The sequence below is a fragment of the Musca domestica genome, unplaced genomic scaffold (genome assembly GCF_030504385.1).
Source record: "Musca domestica strain aabys unplaced genomic scaffold, Musca_domestica.polishedcontigs.V.1.1 22, whole genome shotgun sequence".
Classification (NCBI taxonomy): Eukaryota; Metazoa; Arthropoda; class Insecta; order Diptera; family Muscidae; genus Musca; species Musca domestica.
Window position 1 is genome coordinate 6918490 of NW_026712262.1, and position 18814 is coordinate 6937303.

At 36.5% G+C, this 18814-nt stretch overlaps 1 protein-coding gene across 9 annotated transcripts in view; it reads right to left on the bottom strand.

Annotated features, from left to right (window-relative positions):
• Positions 1-1445: 1445 nt before the first annotated feature.
• Positions 1446-18814, bottom strand: part of LOC101888725 (uncharacterized) — a 289691-nt gene continuing 272322 nt past the window's right edge. For all 9 annotated transcript variants that reach the window (XM_059123019.1, XM_059123021.1, XM_059123015.1 and 6 more), the window contains 2 exons: positions 13142-15549; positions 1446-6565 (listed from right to left, as the gene is read on the bottom strand). In XM_059123019.1, the coding sequence (XP_058979002.1) occupies positions 5361-6565; positions 13142-14729 (2793 nt within the window). In that variant the 5' untranslated portion in view covers positions 14730-15549 and the 3' untranslated portion in view covers positions 1446-5360. The remainder of the gene's footprint in view (positions 6566-13141; positions 15550-18814) is intronic.

Below are 18814 nucleotides of genomic sequence, written 5' to 3' on the forward strand. Positions count from 1 at the left end.
TCAAATATAGTTTATAGTTGGTATGATCTACTTCACATAAATCCCCAATAAAAACTTTTTTTGTTACGGAAGCTCTACTAAATACGTAGAGTATCATATAGTTGGGAGCTCCACTAGGGTATGGTGTGTGTATCATATAGTCGGCCCAGCCTGACTTTTGGACATTCCTTACTGGTTTGCCTTTTGAAATTTTCTTTCAAATGTTGTTTACAATTTACTGTTGCTACTTATCAACGCGACACAAAATGTTTAAAGCAAGTTCGTTTTCATCATACTACGGCACCAATCTACAATCGGAATTTTGAGGATTTAAAGGATAATTTACTTGTAAGCGATCAAAACAATTTAGATATACAGGGTGAGATGAAAAAACTGCAACCAACTTCAGACTGCTGTCATTTTATTGTTTACAAGCGTACAAAAGCATTTTGGTGAGAATTTTCCAGAAAAAATAGTTGTTCAAAAAGTTATTCAAGTGATGGAATTCAATTCAAATGTGATTTCTTTATATTTGCCTGGAAAACCATAAGTGGCTATCGTTAGAGCACTCCAGCATTTAAATGTGAATAAATCTTTTGTGTCTCGTACCACCGCTCGTTACCGTGATACTGGTTGCGTAGCCCGACGTCAAGGAAGTGGACGGAAGAAAACAGCAACATCAGCATAAATGGTTCGAAAAGTAAAGAAGTAACTTGATCGAAACCCGCATCGCAGTGGCCGAAAAATGGCTCGTGAGCTGAACATATCGCAATATTCCATTCGGCAAATATTAAAAAATGAGCTCGGGGTAAACCCATTGAAATTCCAAAAAGTGCAAGAACTTACACCGCAACAGAATGAAAATAGACTCAAAGCACCTTCGATTGGGCACCAGAACTCAAGCGCATGCCATGGTGATGGTGTGGGCCGCCAAAGCAGCCGACGGTCGCTTTCCGCTCGTATTAATCGTCTGTGGCATCAGAGACTGTATATTACAATGTTTTAATTTCCCCATGTTGGAAGGTATCAAATGTTCGTCTCGGCAAAACCTAACGCTAATTTTCCCTTTCAGTTTTACTATAATAGCCATTCATTTATTTCAGTATCCTAGATTTAGCCGCTTCATTGGTCATTCGATAGCCAGTCATCACAATTCTAGAAATATATTTTAAAAATTATAGAGACTCTGGTTTTAGCCTGAGCATTGCCCTTTTATTAACGTAGATTATGTTTTTATTAATTCAGTCAACACTTAAATCTGTTAATTGTTGACTTAGTATGGAGTGAACTAACAATATTTTAATTGAGTAAAAAATACAATAATTCCTTTGCTAAGCCCCGGAAAACTAAATTTTTTTAAGCAAATATTAGATTTCGTTTAGACTTGTATGTATATGTACAGTGCCACCTGATTAACTTACCATATTCCATTCAACTTTGAGAAAAATAAAATAAAAAACAAAAACTTTATTATTATTTTTTTAATTTTTTCGAATAGTTTTTATTTTTGTATAAGAAATGCTATGAACTATGAAATAAAAAGTCAGTTATAAATAAAAAATTTCCCCGTTAAAATATTGGAAGAATTTTCTTAAATAATGTTGTTGATATAATTTTGCAAAACAAAACAATTTTAATTAATTAATTAATTATTATTGATCACAATACACATTCTAAGGTTATGATGACGATGATGATTTAAAACCAGTTATCTTTTTTTCGTTTTGTTTTGTCAACATTCTGTTATAACTTTGAGCTACTGTATGAACGTACGGCTTAATAGGCTGCTACTGCTGATTTACGGTTTGGATGTATTTATTTACAACAGCCACCTGCATTGCCGCATTTGTATGTATGTATGTCGGTCGGTCTATATTGTAGTTTTTGTATGTGTGTTTCTTTTTAAGGTATAAATATTAAATTTAATCTAACGTTAAATATATTTTATACATTATATGACATCATATTTTTCGTTTCGGTACTATTCGATTCGTTTCGGTACTATTTTCCATATTTTCATTTGATACGGGGATCCTTTTCGCTCTGCTTTGCTTTACATTACTTGATACATTATTTTATTATGTGTTGTGTTGTTGTTTTTTTCTTTTTTGTTTTGTCAACATTCGTTGGAAAATTAAAAAATGAAATTATTTAATAAAAGCTTATTTGCTATGAAATAAAAATAAAATAAAAAAACGTCTCTTATATTCTGGCTAAATAAAGTGTGGTACTTAAAAATGTGGGTTTCCGTTATCTTTTGTTTTGTTTTGTTTTGCTCTTAACTAACTATGTATATTTATAATAGTTCTTAATTAATAAATTTTAAACGCTATAATACAATTGATGCCATAATCATCACACATGCCAATGCCATTCTTCTCCGATCTTGGCATTCCTTCTAATTTCTAGGTTCCTTGTCGTTTTGTTGCGTCGTCACATTTGTTTTTGTACATATTCCTAGCTAGATTAAAAGTAGATTATCTTACAATCTAATTATAACTCTATTAAATCTAGAAAAAGAAGAAGAATAAATGGGTTTTACTTTCGAACATAAGAATATGTTTGTATGTATTGTATGTTATTTGCAAGGTAATAATGTAATACAATGTGTTATTGTACGCACGTATGTATGCATGTATGTGTGTGTTATGTTGATAAATTTAAACTTTTTTTGTTTCGTTTCGGTGTAATTACAAAAGTTGTTCCGTCCCTTAATATCTACTGGGGAGTTAATAAAGTTTGCATTGTTTCGAGTTCGAGAAACAAACTCAATTCGATTCATAAAAAATAAGAGAAAAGAAAAACTACATCAGTCATTTTGGCACACACCAGACAACCACCACACTCCTATCGACGTAATAATTTGTTTGCGAGTTGCTTTTTTTTGGTTATAACAAAAAACACGAGAGATCATAAATCTGAGAAATGTTTTCTTTGTTTTATTGCTGCTGATGTTTTTTTTTTTTTTTTTTTGTTACTGCTTAGCCATATTTGTTATCGCAACGAAGCGGAAAAAATGAAAATTTTGGTTGGCATACATTTTGAAGTAATAATTTTTAAAAAACTTTCCGTAGGAATATGTATAGGATGGAAAGAACTCAATCGACAACAAGGCGATTTTGGTAAAAGCGCAAATTTCCACTTTAGAAATATAACCTTATGGAAAAGTAAAATGCATACTTTGGATTAAAAAATAGATGCATTCTAGATTAAAGAGGTATAAAGGTTTGCTCTTAAGCCATCATTTAAAATTAATATTTTTTTAAAGCAATTTATGTGTAAACCTCGATAACAGCACCATTATCAGGAAGAGCTTTAATCCCATGATAACGAAATCGTATCAGAGATTTTTGCTTAAATATTTTGTTAACAAAGTGTACACTTTAAGCCCTTAGCCCTTGAAACATTTTCCCAAATGGGAAAACTTCTAATAAAATGTCTCTTTCCATGACCTCTTATACCGCTCAAATCTCATTTTAATTTACGAAAATTTATTTTATGTTTCAAAAATATTCTTCAATTTAACTCAAGTATCTCAAAAATATTCTTTAATTACTATGCGCATGTATAAAATTTGTTATTGTAAGTTTGAAAATGTAAATGCATAGATTCGGGTCAAAATAATTTTGACTTTGGAAATTAAGCCGTTTTCACGATCTGAATAAAAATAATCATAAAAATGGTAAATGAATATTGGTCTTTTCCAGAACTGCAAGAATGTAAAAGTTTTTACTACGATAGCCGATTTGCCCTTTATGTTATTGAAGGAAATTACAATACATACTAGTATGTTCTTGCAGGTAAAAATGTAGATTTTATAAGGAAAAAATTTGACGTTTCAATATAATATACGATCATAAAAAATAATGAATGAAATATTGAATTTTGGCAGTACAGTGCATGGGGCCATGATGTAAAAATTTCAACAACATTTTAAAAGAATGTCAAAAGGGATCTATAGGAAAACAATTGAGTTGCCAATCACTGTTATAGGAAATAAGTGCTTTATAACACATTTAAAACTATTATATCCTGAATTTGTTTGATACTGTTGCATACTTTTAGGATGAATGGTGAAAACTGTTTTTGATCGAAGCACTGACCAAATAATTATAAAATAAAAAATAGATACAGATAGGAATTTAAAACAGTTCAATGTAGTTAGAATTTTACAATTTATAAAAATTGTAATGTCGTAAACATGGCGTTGTTCTTTGTTCTACCAGTGGAGGTTTATTTTTATTTCCAAAAATATATAAAAAAAATATTTAAAATTTCACTAAAATTATTTGCATAAAAATAAATTTAAAATTCTTGAGTCCTTTAAAAGTTATTATCTCATGGAAAATAAAATATTTTTGGTTAAAAATGGATAACGAAAAAAGTATTCTTTTGTAAAATAAATAAAAAAACTAATTTAAAATCCAAATAAAATAATAAATATTTAAAATAAAAGGCAAAAAACTGAAAGAAACGGTTTTCATTTTCCAAATGTTGAAGAAGATGACAAAATACCTCATGATAAAATTTTTGGTATTTTGATGTTAAAAATACTAACACTGTTCTATACCAGGTATTTGATTCAAAATTAAATAAAATTAAAAAAATCTAAAACAATTCAAATTTCATGCAAATTAAAATCATAATTCATTAAAATCTGACAATATTTAGCCTATAACGTATTGCACTGACTTGCTGACGCTTTGACATTTCACGAACCCAATTAAAAATTCTTCAAATCACAGAAATTCTATGATGTGAAAAGTTTTCAATTTGCATTTTCACAGATCTAGTATTGTGAAACCTATTGCCACCATGAGGATAAAACAAAACTTCCATGTTAACGAGCACAAATCACAAATCTTTTAAAAACAACAAATTTGCGAACATAAACTCTGATTCTTTAGCAGCTTGTTGGTGTGGGTCTTGTTCCGTTAATGACAAAAAATTCAAACGCAAATATCGTTTGTAATGCGTGAATACCGCTAATATTTCCACAACACCTAATAATATGCAAAAGAATGGGAAACCAAAACAAGGACCAACGAAAAAACTTGCGAATATTCAAATGATGGCTATAAGCAGCAGAGCGGCTAAGAGGAAGGAGTGGAGTCCAAAACAGTGTTCATTTTGTATGCTTTTAATGTCACTATTGTGTTGTTGCTGTTATTATTGTTTTATTTCTTTCTATTTGTATGCATAGATGTTGGTTTTGTTGTTGTTGCTGCTGTTGTTGTGTTTCATTCACGAGGACATGGTGGAAGGCATTACGTTTTAAAAGCTAAAACAGCAAATATAAACGAGGACAGGAGAAATTGGTAGGGCCTTCGTGTCAATGTCACCATCGACACCAGGTGGGTGGAGGATTTGGCCAGATTCCACTAGACCTCGGTGCCGTCCTCTCCCTCGTCGTCGAATAGCTGACTTGTGCTACCATGGCCATTGCGTGATGCTGTCACGGACATTTTCTTCTTCGGCTTTGGTGGCGGTCTGGGTGGTATTTTGGTTAATTTCGGTTCTGAGCTGTTGCCGCTGTTTGAGATCGTGGTGGTGGTCGTTGTTGTGTTGGCGCTGCTATTGCTGCTGCTGTTGTTGGGCATTATGGCGGAATGATGTCTTGCTGTGCCATATAATGGTTCCGTGTCCGAGGTTGTTGTTGTTGCTGTTGGCTGATGTAGTTGATTAACTAATTCGTGAAGGGGTTCGTAGATTTTACTTGTATTATTGCTGGACATGTTGTTTTGTGGTGTTTGTTGTTGTTGTTGCAGCTGCTGTTGTTGTTGTTGCTGCTGTTGTTGTTGTTGTTGCTGTTGGTAAATCGCCTGTTGCTGTGCTTGATTGGAGTTCACCGATGTGAGACTGGGTGTTGCCGGCAATGGTCGATCCCGCATTGTATAGCGCACTGGCTGTTCCTGTTGCTGCATTAGACTCTTGTTCAAATTAAGAGTTGAGCTACCGCCAGCGGTTGTTCGTAGTCCCAAATTGTCATAGACAGGTTCGACTATCATTTCGGCCGTTGTTGCTGTTCCAGTTTCGCTGGGATTCGGTGAGGTGGGCGATTGAAATTCACTCAATTGTGTCGAATTGGTAGCCGATGACGATGGCGCCCAACTTGGAACTCGTGGTTTGCGTGGTATTGTCATGTAGCCCTGTTTCATAACAACCGCTGAAGTGGTCGCCGGTGAGTAAACAACGGGTGCCGGGACAAACGGTGACTGTTGTTGCCTGCTATTAGCAGCTGCAATAAGTGCTAAATTGCGCGATTTGGGATGTTGCAGGGTCATGAAACCGTTTGGTGTGGCTGCCGCTATGGTCGTGGTACCATAAATGCCATGGGGTGTCATGTGGGCATAGACGGGACTGGTCATTGGCGGTGAACGTATGCCGTAGATAACCTGTTCGGGAATATTCGACTGTGACGATTGCATGGAGGGCGATGTGGGTGGGACACGTGCTGGGAAAGCCAACAAGTCTGGTGGCAGCGTCGTAACATATGTGTCGTCCATGTAGGTGTGGCGTGTACGAGGCACTGTATTGTCCGATGTGGTCACCGAATGAGTTTCATCATCACGATGATGAAGATTTCCTGCAAGTAGTAATGAGAAGAGATAAGGAAAATTAAATAAAAAAAGGTTTATTTAATGGGCGTATTAAAAAATAGGCAATCACAAATAATTTAGGGCATAATTCTTTAAAGCTCTGCTAAATAAAATAGAGATTTAAAATGCAATCCCTAGATATGTGTATGTATGTGAGCTACTAATTTACAACATATATACTTTATACACATCTTTTGTGCCATTGTCATTAGGAATTTTGCAAAAGTTCCTCCTGCTTTGTACGTGTGTGTGTGTGTGGGCAACATTGCCCCCGTATGTTGTCACTGCCTTTTCTAATAAAAACCCGAGTTTCTTTGGCTGTCTCTAAAACATTTTAACCTTTTGGCATCATCCAACGTCATTGTGTTGGTTGGTTGGTGTTTACTTTGTAGATGTTTTTCTTTTGCTTTCATTCTTTGCTGCGCTGCCACTTGAATCTTGGGTCTTGTAACCTCGGGGGCATTCTGGTGCTGTTGCTCGTTTCGTTGCGCCGTAGATATGAAACGTAGCACGCTGTTCATTTTAAATGTTTAAATTAAAACCTTGACAATGTTGTTACATTTTCTAATCTTTAAACATTGCAAAGAGGGGGTTTGTCGCAGAGAAAAAAATAAACAGCTTCAACAAAAGGAGAACGTTAAAGCATGAAATTGAAAAGCATTTCTTACCAAAAAAAAAAAACTTTGTTTCATTTGATTGGCGTTCGGCAAAAGCTAATCAAAACGTTAACACCAAAACATAGGAAAACATAAACCCTACTCTGTTTTCAAGCAACCATAAAAATTTGGAGGTATGAAAGAAGGTATATAGATTTATGTTGTTTTTTTGGAGGAACCATAAAGTAGCTAATTATTTTGCACACACTGTCTAGAATTGATTTTGCTTAAGGGATGAGACTCGGTTAAATCTATCGCTCGATAGAAAAATAATTTAATACTAATGTTGCCAAAAATTAGCTCAATATATTTCAAGATTTGGACGTGGAGTGTTCCCTAATTTTTAAAAATCAAATCTGGATAAAGTCGTTTCTCAAGCTATTTATTGCCGTCATAGACCACATTTTATATACTCAACCATATGGGTACAGAGGGTATGTTTCATTTGATATGGCCAAAACGTGTTTCATCGAAATAACGGTATTAGACCCCAAGTCTCTTTGGGCCAAATCAATTTCACAACATTTGGAGTCCGTCTAGGAGTGTCCGTCCGAGTGTCTTGCTGACGCGCACGTTAACTTTCGAAGGGTGGTCAAAACTTGGTAAATCGTCATCAAACTTAGATCAAATTCGGAGATGGACAATATCAGTTCTTCCCTTCTAGGATCTCCCCCACCAAAGGTCGAACATTTCACAGAAAATATTTTGCTTCATAGAATTTTTTGTAAGTGCATACGAAATAAGTATCCGATTATGTTTAAATATCACACAACTCATAACACCCCTTCTAAATTTCGTAGATATCGGTCCATACCTTCTGGTACCTCCGACACAAATCGTTAACAGTTTGAAAACCAAAAACGCTCATAATATGCGAAATAATCAACCGATTCTCTTCAAATTTCACATATCCCAAAATTAAGATCTGGTTTTAACTGTGATCTGGTGTGAGCCATATCTATGGGCCAACTACTTCTGGTACCTCCCAGTACCTCATAATTTTCGAAACAAGTCAGCGATTTTCTTTAATTTTTCGGCATTCGATTGGTTGTATTATTATTAGATGAAGTGGAATACTTCGGGTAACAGGGTATCTCTTCTGTCTATATAGGTCCACGATATAGTATGTCCTCCATGTAACGGTACCTCCCTATATTCGGTATTTTGATGATTCAGCCAGATTTTTTCAATAGAATTATCTGAAAATCCACACAAGGTGTTCCTTGTGAGTACTTTATCCTCTGGAAAAGAATTGTATATATGGGTCCACGATATCGTTTAGCTCCATATAACGATTCTAGCCGATATTCGGTATTTTGGTGATTTTAGCGACACTATTAACTGGAAAAAAATCAAATTTCGTATATAAAGTTCGCAACGGGTGACAGCCTGTGAAAAAAAAATATCTACACAGGTTCAGGTCTTCGTATAGCCACCAAATATCGGAACCTTCGTATATTTGATATTTTGATGATTTTAGCGACACTATTTACCGGAAAATTTTCAAATTTCGAAATTAAAATTCGCAACGATTACTACAATCTACGAAGGAGAACTATCTATGCATGTCCACATAAAACGAGTTTCATTTGAGCGGCAATTTTTGACGGATTTTTTTTTCAAGTTGGGTGAAAAGTTCGGCAGCTAAACTTAGCTGTTTTTAACTTGTTTAATCTACACTTGCTTTTACTTACTATATACTTTTAGTTCCTAAGAAAAGGACAACAATATGAATAGAATTTATAGCGTCATATAGCGTAAAACACATTTCAATACATCTCTATATAACTATCTTTAACAAATGGAACGTGCATTTTAACTTTTTGCCCCATAAAACCCATAAAGTACCACTTCCATCGAAGAGTTGAGCAAATTACCGTACAAGTTCATAAATGAATATCTATTAGTACATGTGTGTGTGTGCATGAGTATGCTGATGTTTGACAGTATTGCATAAACAGACATTCTCAAGTGTGACCTAATATTGGCATATTTTGACATAGAATTTATGCAAATTTCCCCTTTCCCCCCAAAATGACTTCCCCTCCTCATGTAACTCTAACTTAATTACAAAACATGTTGTGTTTAATTTTGAACATGGCCACAAAAATGGATATGAAGATATTATAAAGTTGTACGTGCGAGTGTGTGTGTGTGTGCGAGTCTGTGTTGAATGCATGTAAATGCTGTTTGCATTTGAATGCATAATCATGCATTTGAAATGTTTTTCGTAATCAAAATGTGAAGTGCATTTGGAAAACGGACACCATTTCAATGTCAGTCAGACAACAAGCTTTCTGCAATGCAGTGAGTAGAGTGCAAATAGATCGGGCATTGAAAAGTTTTAACCCTAAGATTTCAGCAAAAATGTAGTAGCTGTTCGTCATTGTGCTATGAATTACCAGATAAAGACTATTTAATATAAAGAAGGCGTATTTATAATTACCGACATAAAAATTAAGTTATTTCTTATTTTTTTAGTTCACCATTTTTTATACCCTCTACCATACTGTGGAGGATATATTAACTTTGCCATTTCGTTTGTAACTCCTCGAAACCAGACCCAACAAAATATATATATATATATATATATTCTTGATCAGTGTAAAATTCTAAGTCGATTCAGCGATGTCCGTCTCTGTGTGTCTATTGTAATCACGCTATCTTTCGAACGAATTAAAATTTTGCACATGCATTTAGATAATTTTAGCGACATTATTCACCGGAATTGTTTCAAATGTGGTATGTGAAGTTCGAAATGGATACTACAGCCCAAGACAGAAAATTATCTGTGCAGGTCCACGACTTCGTATAGCTTCCATATAATGGTACTTCCAAATATTCGTCATTTTGATGATTTTAGCGCCATTATTTACTGGAACAGTTTCAAATTACGTATTAAGAGTTTACAATGGGAGCTGCAATCTGTGACAGAAAATTTTTAATGCAGGTCCAGGTCTTCGTATAGGCCCCATATATCAGTACCTCCCTATACTCGGTATTTTGACGATTTTATGTACAATACTCACCGAAATTGTTTTGGATGTCGTATTTGAATTTCGTAATGGGAACTACAACATGTGACAGAAAATTGTCTATGCAGGTCCAGGTCTTCGTATAAGCTCCATATATCAGTACCTCTCTATATACGGTATTTTGATGATTTTGGCTACATTATTCACCGTTTATTTCAAGTTTCGAATTTGAATATGGTAATGGCTTCTGACAAACAAAGCCTATGTGGGTCCACGTATAAAGGCTATATTCGGTATTTTTAACCAAATGGTGGAGGGTATTTAAAGTTTGGCCGGGCCTGCTTTTTAAATTGTTTTTCTTTTTTATGCTTCCAACTTTTTGGATCTACTTAAAAAATTGAACTGCAGCACAGCTTTAGCCCCCTTTCTAAGTCTCCTTTGAAATGGTGTAATCATATTCAAATCATTCGACATATTTGTATTCTAAAGTCATAGATTTTATAGTTGTTTGATTACTTGAGTATTATTTACCAAACACACACACGCACACACTCTCTCACATAACAATACGTTGACATGCTGTCAGTATTCAAAATAAGTTTAGTTTTCAAATACAAACTATTCGGAATATTGACACATTGATTTGTCATTTTTGTCATTTTGTCAACGTGTGTTAGAAAATGGTAAATAGGAATTATAGGAACGCCACTAATTTTTGTAAAAAACCTTCAAACATTTTTTATGTAACTAAGATTTTACTAAACAATATATAAAGTTTTTGGGAGATGGTCTTAAAGTTAAAAGTAGCCAGGATTTGATAGAAATAATAGATATTTTAAGTAGCTATTACTATTTTTGCCTTTATTATCGGCTCATAATATTTCGTGGGCTTTTTAATAAGATCTTAGGCTCATTTCTCTAACCCGAAATTCGAGAAAATTAAACAATTTGTAAGATTTTAACACATTCGACAATTAAGATTCGTTCCTGTAAACTTCGAATATCCCACAAGGATGCTTAATCTGAACTATGTTTTGGTGCATGTTTGAAGTTGGAGATTCGTCTTTTCACGATTTTAATCTATAAATAACTACAGGGATAGATGAAAAAACTGAAACCAACTTCGGACTGCTGTCATTTCTAAGCCTCTCGTCTGACAGCTGTTAAAATTATTCCAGTGATAGCTTATTATATTGTTTACAAGCGTATAAAAACAATTTGGTAAGAATTTTCCCAAAAAAAGGTTATTCGAGATGAAATTCAAGCGTGATAGTGTGATTTCTTTATATTTGGCTGGAAAACCCCAGCATTTAAATGTGAAAAAATCTTTTGTGTCTCGTACCATCGCGCGTTACCGTGATACTGGTATCGTAGCGCGACGTCAAGGAAGTGGACGGAAGAAAACAGCAACAGCTGCAGAAATGGCTCGAAAAGTAAAGAAGCGACTTGATCTAAATCCGCGTCGCAGTGGCCGATAAATGGCTCGTGAACTGAACATATCTCAATATTCCATTCGGCAAATAATGAAAAATGCAAGAACTTACACCACAGCAGAAAGAAAATAGACTCAAATGAGCTAGAAAGTTTCTTCGCTCGGCCGAAAGTGGTGAACTGCCGAATATGGTTTTCTCCGATGAGAAAACATTCGTTGTCCAGCAGTTTGTAAACAAACAAAATGATCGTGTTTACTTGCCAAAGAGGTCAGCTGAAAATGTGCACCTTTGGTTGGGCACCAAAACTCAAACGCCGGCCATGGTGATGGTGTGGGCCGCCATAACAGCCGATGGTCGCTCTCCGCTCGTATTAATCGATCGTTGCTCGTATTAATCGATCGTGGCATGAAAACGAAAATTTTCTGGAGGGTGTATTTATGCCTTGGGTACGCAAACATTCAGACCTTGGACATCCAACAGGACTCAGTCCATCGCACTCAGCACGCGCCACCCAAGAATGGTTATAAAATGAGGTTCCTCGCGTCATTTCTAGCGCACAATGGCCATCAAAATCTCCGGATACCAATCCGTTGGACTATTGTGTCTGGAGTATTTTGGAAAGCAAGGTTGGCACTAAAAAATACAAGCAAGCGCTTCGCCGGGAATGGGCCAAAATACCGCAGAGCAACATTCGGGCAGGCTGTGACGATTTCATTGTCCGTTTGAAGGCCACAATTCGTGCCAAAGGTGACTAATTCAAACTAATCTAAACTTATTCTAAAATTTGATGCTATTTTCGACCTTTTTTGCTTTCATTCAATAAGATTTTAAAAAAATTTAAAAATTATGGCGTTTGACTTTGTTGCAGCTTTTTTTTATCTCAACCTGCATATGCTTAATTTTCTCCGCCCCATATAGTATATTTGTTGATTCCGGAATTAAGCAAATTATATCCAGAGAACGGCCCTTGTAAGCCATCATCCACACCAAATATGCCTGATGAGCCGCTTAACCAACGGCGAAACGCGTCGCATAGTGGTGAGTGTGTGATAGTGTCTATCTGGCTTTCCTTTTCACTGCAAATTTCAGATCATTAAGCTCGTCTCGAAAGAGAAAACAAACACATATCTCTTCAATTGTTTTTAATAATTCAAAGATTGCCTTTCAATATCCCATGGTCAAATAGTTATTAACTTCTGTCCGGTGAAAATAAATTTCTTCTTCGAAAATAAGTGTTGTGTGTGCATACGTATGATATAATTCAGCTAATTATCTTCCTTGTAGAGCTAAAGCTCTGAAAGGACTTTTTTTAAATCCAGCAAAAAAATTAACAATCGTCCATAAAATAAATAAATTTCCTCTTCATTAAACTCGTTTTAGTTATGGCGTTTGTTCTTTTCTTCTTGAATTCTTTTTTCGGCCATTCCCTATTCATTTTCTGCAGAGCCTTAACTTTCGCCACGAATTGCCAAAGGAGGAAATAAAGAAATGAAACTTACCAAATTGCGTTTCATCCAACAGAGTCTTCTTAATCTCGTGACCATCATCGCCGCCATTGCCATTGCCCACCCCATCCATATTCTCCAGCTCTGTGCGCCGTGGCGGTTTTTCGACGGGATTAACTTCTGTTAGTAGGCTTTTTTGCATTTCCATGATGACCGAACCTTCGAGCATTGAATTGTGTGTTTTATCCATTTTCGAGGAGATTAAGCCATTCTCGCTCATCATCGTTGTATCCTTTTGATAGGTTTTGGAGCGACGACAATACCAGCATATGACGAGAATTATGACGACAAGCAGCAGCAAGAGTGTGGTGGCAATCAATCCAATGATGAGTAAAATATTGGGCTCCGTTTCAGAGGTGGACGTGCTGAGGCCGTGGACTCGATTCTTGCCCGAACCATTGAGGGGACTGTAGTAGTCACCGTTTATAATTAGCTGGAATTCAGCTTCTGCTTTGCCGCCCCGATTGTCTGCAATGCAGGTGTAGGAGCCTTTGTCGGTGGGTCGGACACCAATGATGCGCAGCTCTGAATTCAAAGTGTTCGGACTTTCGGCACGATGTTGTTCAACGGAGTTGAGAATTTTAAAACGGGCATCGTTGGGATTGATGGGTCTCTTGTTGTAGAGCCATGTCACATTTGGTCTGGGTGAACCCTCAATGCGGCATGGTAATGTTATGTTATCCGAATGGACATCGACGTAGGAGCTTTCAGAACCCAATATCCGTGGTTTGCAGGCAAAGTTTTCCGAAGGAATTTCATTCCAGAGTTTCCCCTTCAAATGTTGCGGTTCATTGCAATCCGTGGGAGGAGTATACAGTCGATTGGCCAAGGCGAAATCTCGGAATTCCTGCAGCTCACATGTACAATTCCATGGATTTGAGGCCAAGGAAAGGTGCACCAATTTTGGAGTCCGTTGAAATGTTTCTCTTCTCAAAACGGTCAGTTCGTTGTTCTCCAAATAGACGGCCGATAAAACTGGCAATTGTCCAAAGGCATGAATGTCTATGCGCTTAAGTTTGTTGTTTTTAAATTCCACGCGCGAGAGGAAAGGCAGGTCCACAAACAGATGATTGTCCAAGGCTTCGATTTGATTGTTGTTCATGACCAAGTTGCGCAACTTAACCAGGCCATTGAAGGTGCCCACATGCAGCTCCTTGATGGAGTTATGCGACAAATCCAGTTCAATTAATATTGTCAGACCTTTGAGGGCATCTCGGTTTAGCTCTTGTATGGTGCAGTACTTCAGGAAGATCTTGTGCAGATTCTGAAGATTTGCATCGCTGAATTCGTCCCTTCTCAGTTCGGGAATCTTGTTATTGGAGAGATCAATGACTTGCAATTCGTTACTCAGATCATTGGGTATTGTGTAAAGCTGTCGGTTTTTGCAATCTGCTGTCTTTTTGCCCGAATTCCAGTGGCAATGGCAGTTGCTACAACTCTGGATCCAGTCAGAGTTGGCAACAGTGGTGGGCAGGTTCGTCAGCACAACGCTCGTTAGGAAGAGAATCTGTGTTAGCCAATAGTGCAGGCGGTACCATGTCATTTTGATGGTAGGCTTCCTTCTGTGTGTGGATGTGGCCATAATGTGTTATTTGACGATGGTCGTGGTGGTGGTGGTGGTAGTGATGATGATGATAATTACCAGGGTGGTGGTGGTAATGGGATTTCTTATTGTATTTCAAGTGCTGAAGCGATGTTCGCAATAAAGTTGTTTAATTGAAACGCACTGAGAGTCTCATTAAATATCTTCAATTTTTTATTAGTTCTCGCCCAACTTTCCTCTGCTTATTCGACTCGGTGGTCCCTCGTGGCAGCAAAGTAGCTTTTATTTAAGCCAATTTAATGGGTGGCAGCAGAACCCAAGTTCAAATATTGGGTATACCTTCGTGGTGCTGCCGCCCAACTTGTTAATTCCTGTGGAATGTTTAATGCTTGTAAAGCACAACCAACCAACCATCTATTAAGGACGACAAGCCAATGTCGCCGTCAGCCGCTAGGACAATGACTAGCAGTCCACCGAGCCCGTTATGATGTTGCTGACGTTGATGATGACGACGACAACGACGACAATGATGATGAGGACGTAGATGATGATAATGTTGATGTAGTCTTTAGTGCCGTTGTTGGGTGGTTTTTGGACTGCGTGTGTCCTTTATTTCTTATTAATTAATGTCCTCGTCGTTGCTGTTGTTGTTGAAGCTGTTTTCCTTTTTTTATGTTGCGAATTGTGGTGCGAGATTGTGTTCTTGTTGTTGCTGTGCAGTGTGGTGGGAGTTGATGGCGTTGTTGTTGACACTCCTTTAAATGTCAGCATTTGCCTGTAGATTTACAGCTGGTAATTAGCATAATATCATTGTATTTAACACGTTCGGCAACAAATACATTAACACTGTTCTTCTGGCCTGTAACGATACAAATACGAAATGGAAAAATTCATTATTAGAAACATACGCAGCGAACAAATTCGTCATTTGCTAGAAACATGAAAACAAAGTAATTAAAGAAAACTATATTAGAAATAAAGGCATAAGAATAATTTCGATTAGAATTTTAATGTTAAGCGTCTTAAGGAACAAATGCTTACAAAGCAGCTGAACATGTAGTCAAATCGTGAAATTATTTCTAACCCAAGTAACTGCACAATGGGATTAATAACAAACAAAGGATAATCAAGGGGAGAGGACTTTTCCCGGGGAGGACTTTTCCTGAATACAATTTGAGAAAAGGAAAATTGGGTTTCAGTGATAATCCAGTGAACAATAGAGAATTCGAATTTAAATTTGATGACAGAATATTTAAAGAACCTATGCATAGAACAAAAAAAAAAAAAAAAAAAAAAAAACAATAATAATTTGCCTTTTTTTTTCATAGTCCTGAGACACCTCTGAATAAAATTAAAATTACAGGGTGAGATAAAAAATACTGCGGTATTTTGGCTCATTCCCGGCGAAGCCTCTACTTGAGGTGATCGACACTGTGGCATTTTTTAGCGCCAACCTTGCTTTCCAGACCCAATAGTTCAACAGATTGGTATCCGGAGATTTTGGTGTACATTGTGGGCTGGAAATGAAGCGATGAACCTCATTTTGTAATCATTCTTGGGTAGCGCGTGCTGAGTGCGATGGTGCTGAGTCCTGTTGGAATGTCTAAGGTCTGCGGGCAAAATGTTTGCGTGCCCGAGGCTTTTATACACCCTCCAGAATATTTTCGCGATAATATTCGGCATTTATTCTGATGCCACGGTAGATAAATACGAGCGGAGAGCGACCATCGGCTGTTAAGGCGTTGAGTTCTGGTGGCCAACTGAAGGCACATTTTCAGCTGGCCTCTTTGGCAAGTAAACACGACAACGAATGTGTTCTCATCGAAGAAAACCAAATTCGGCAGATCACCACTTTCGGCTACGCGAAGCAACTCCTTAGCTCTTTTGAGTCTATTTTCTTTCTGTTGAGGTGTAAGTTTTTCACTTTTTGCAATTTCAATAGCTTTATACAGATTACGCCGATTTTTCAATATTTGTCGAATGGAATATTGCGATATGTTCATCTCACGAGCCATTTTTTGGCCATTGCGACGCGGGGTTCGATCAAGTCTCTTCTTTACTTTTCCAACCATTTCTGCTGATGTTGTTGTTTTTTCCCGTCCACCGCCTTGACATCAGGCTACGCTACCAGTATCACGGTAACGAGAGATGGTATGAGACACAAAAGATTTATTCACATTTAAATGCTGGAGTGCTCTAACGATATCCACTTGTGGTTTTCCAGCCAAATATGAAGAAATAACACTGTCACCCTTGAATTCCATCACGAATAACTTTTTTTCAGGAAAATTCTCACCAAAATGTTTTTGTACGCTTGTAAACAATATAATGAGCTGTCCGGGGAATAATGTTAACAGGTGTCGGACGAGTGGCTTAGAAATGACAGCAGTCTGAAGTTGGTTGCAGTTTTTTCATCTCACCCTATATGTAAGATACATTTAATTTGCATTTTTCTAAACCTCTCCCAATGTGGCAAACGGGATTTGTTGACCTTAGGACTTTTGTGAAAAGGGTAGATGGTAATTTGCATTCGCATTACTATGTTGCTGACATTAAATACCTCTTAATTTATTTCGGCGAGGACGAAATAAAAAAAATAAATCACGACTCATAAAATGTTTTTTTCGTTATTCGTTAGCTGGTATTTGAGCAGATCCTTTTTGTCATTATTTTCTAGTTTTGTTTTTCTGCTAAGCCAAATTTAGGGCTGTTATTGTGTTCACTCTTTCCTTGCCGTTGTTGTTCTTATTTTATGTTAATGATGTTGGTGGTGATGGTCTATTTTTATGCTGTTGGCCAGCCAGTCAGCCAGCCAGGGAGCCAGCATGAGAGCGACATGGCATGAAAAATTACAACCTTTGACAAATGACCCTGAAAAGCTTTCATTTGTCGGCATGTCAGGGATTTGTTTTAATCAGCAACTCTTTAAGACTTAATTTGTCATGAACGTTTAGACACTTGTGAAAGCTTATTCAGATTTTGTCTTTCGCACTTATCCTCGCCCAACACCCAAATACACAATAACATCAACGGCCAGTACACACAAAAATATCCACAATATTAATTAAGTTAGAAACATAAGATGCGAACGTTAAGTAGTAAAAACGAAATAATATTATTAAAATGCAATGTAGAAACTTTTTGGGGCTTAGGATTTGTGATAAGAATACTTAGCACAAAACAGAACATCTCAGACTGATTTTAATGAGACAACAGAGTCTGATGATTGATGGTAGTTGGTAGCTGAGATGAAAAGGTTATGGCTGTGTTTACATGACTTTTCGCGGCACAACGATACGCACAGACGAAATTAGCACAACAGATTTGTGGTAAAAAGGGGTTAGAGTTATAGCTGAAAGAGGTGCTTTTTGAAAAAAAGAACAACAGCTGTATTAAATGCTGAACACACCAAATAACTCAAAATATTTATTTATTTATTTTGCGGAAACGCAATATTGATGCAAAAAGTATTTTTTTATTTGAGCTAGAATTATTGAGTTCAATATCGTCCACATAGTCTTCACCATGGCCTATATAAGGTCGGCCAGTAAGCCCATCTGACAACCACCAAGTTTGTTGTCGAATGTTGTGTTTTTGGCAGACCTTATCTAGGCGTTGGTCTTCACAATTTTTTATTTATTTATTTTTGGTAGTAGACAGTATTCAGAAAATAGTAATTGTGAATCAAATGAGTCAAAATATTCTAAAAATGTCGTACAATTTCACTGTTCAATAGCCATTCTGGGTTGTAAAAATTTCCAAGTGGAACCCATAGTACTCGTTTGAATATCAAAACCCCAAAGGAGTTTCAGGTTCTTAGGCCAAAAGTTATTAAGGCGCTTATATAGTTTTGAACATATACAAAGGGACCCCTATAATTTAATATATTCAGGGTGAGATGAAAAAACTGCAACCAACTTCAGATTGCTGTCATTTCTAAGCCACTCGTCCGACAGCTGTTAAAATTATTCCAGTGACAGCTCATTATATTTTTTACAAGCGTACTAAAGCATTTTGGTAAGAATTTTCCAGAAAAAAATTTATTTGTGACGGAATTTAAGCGTGATGGTGTGATTTCTTTATATTTGGCTGGAAGCCACAACTGGCTATAGTTAGAAAACATC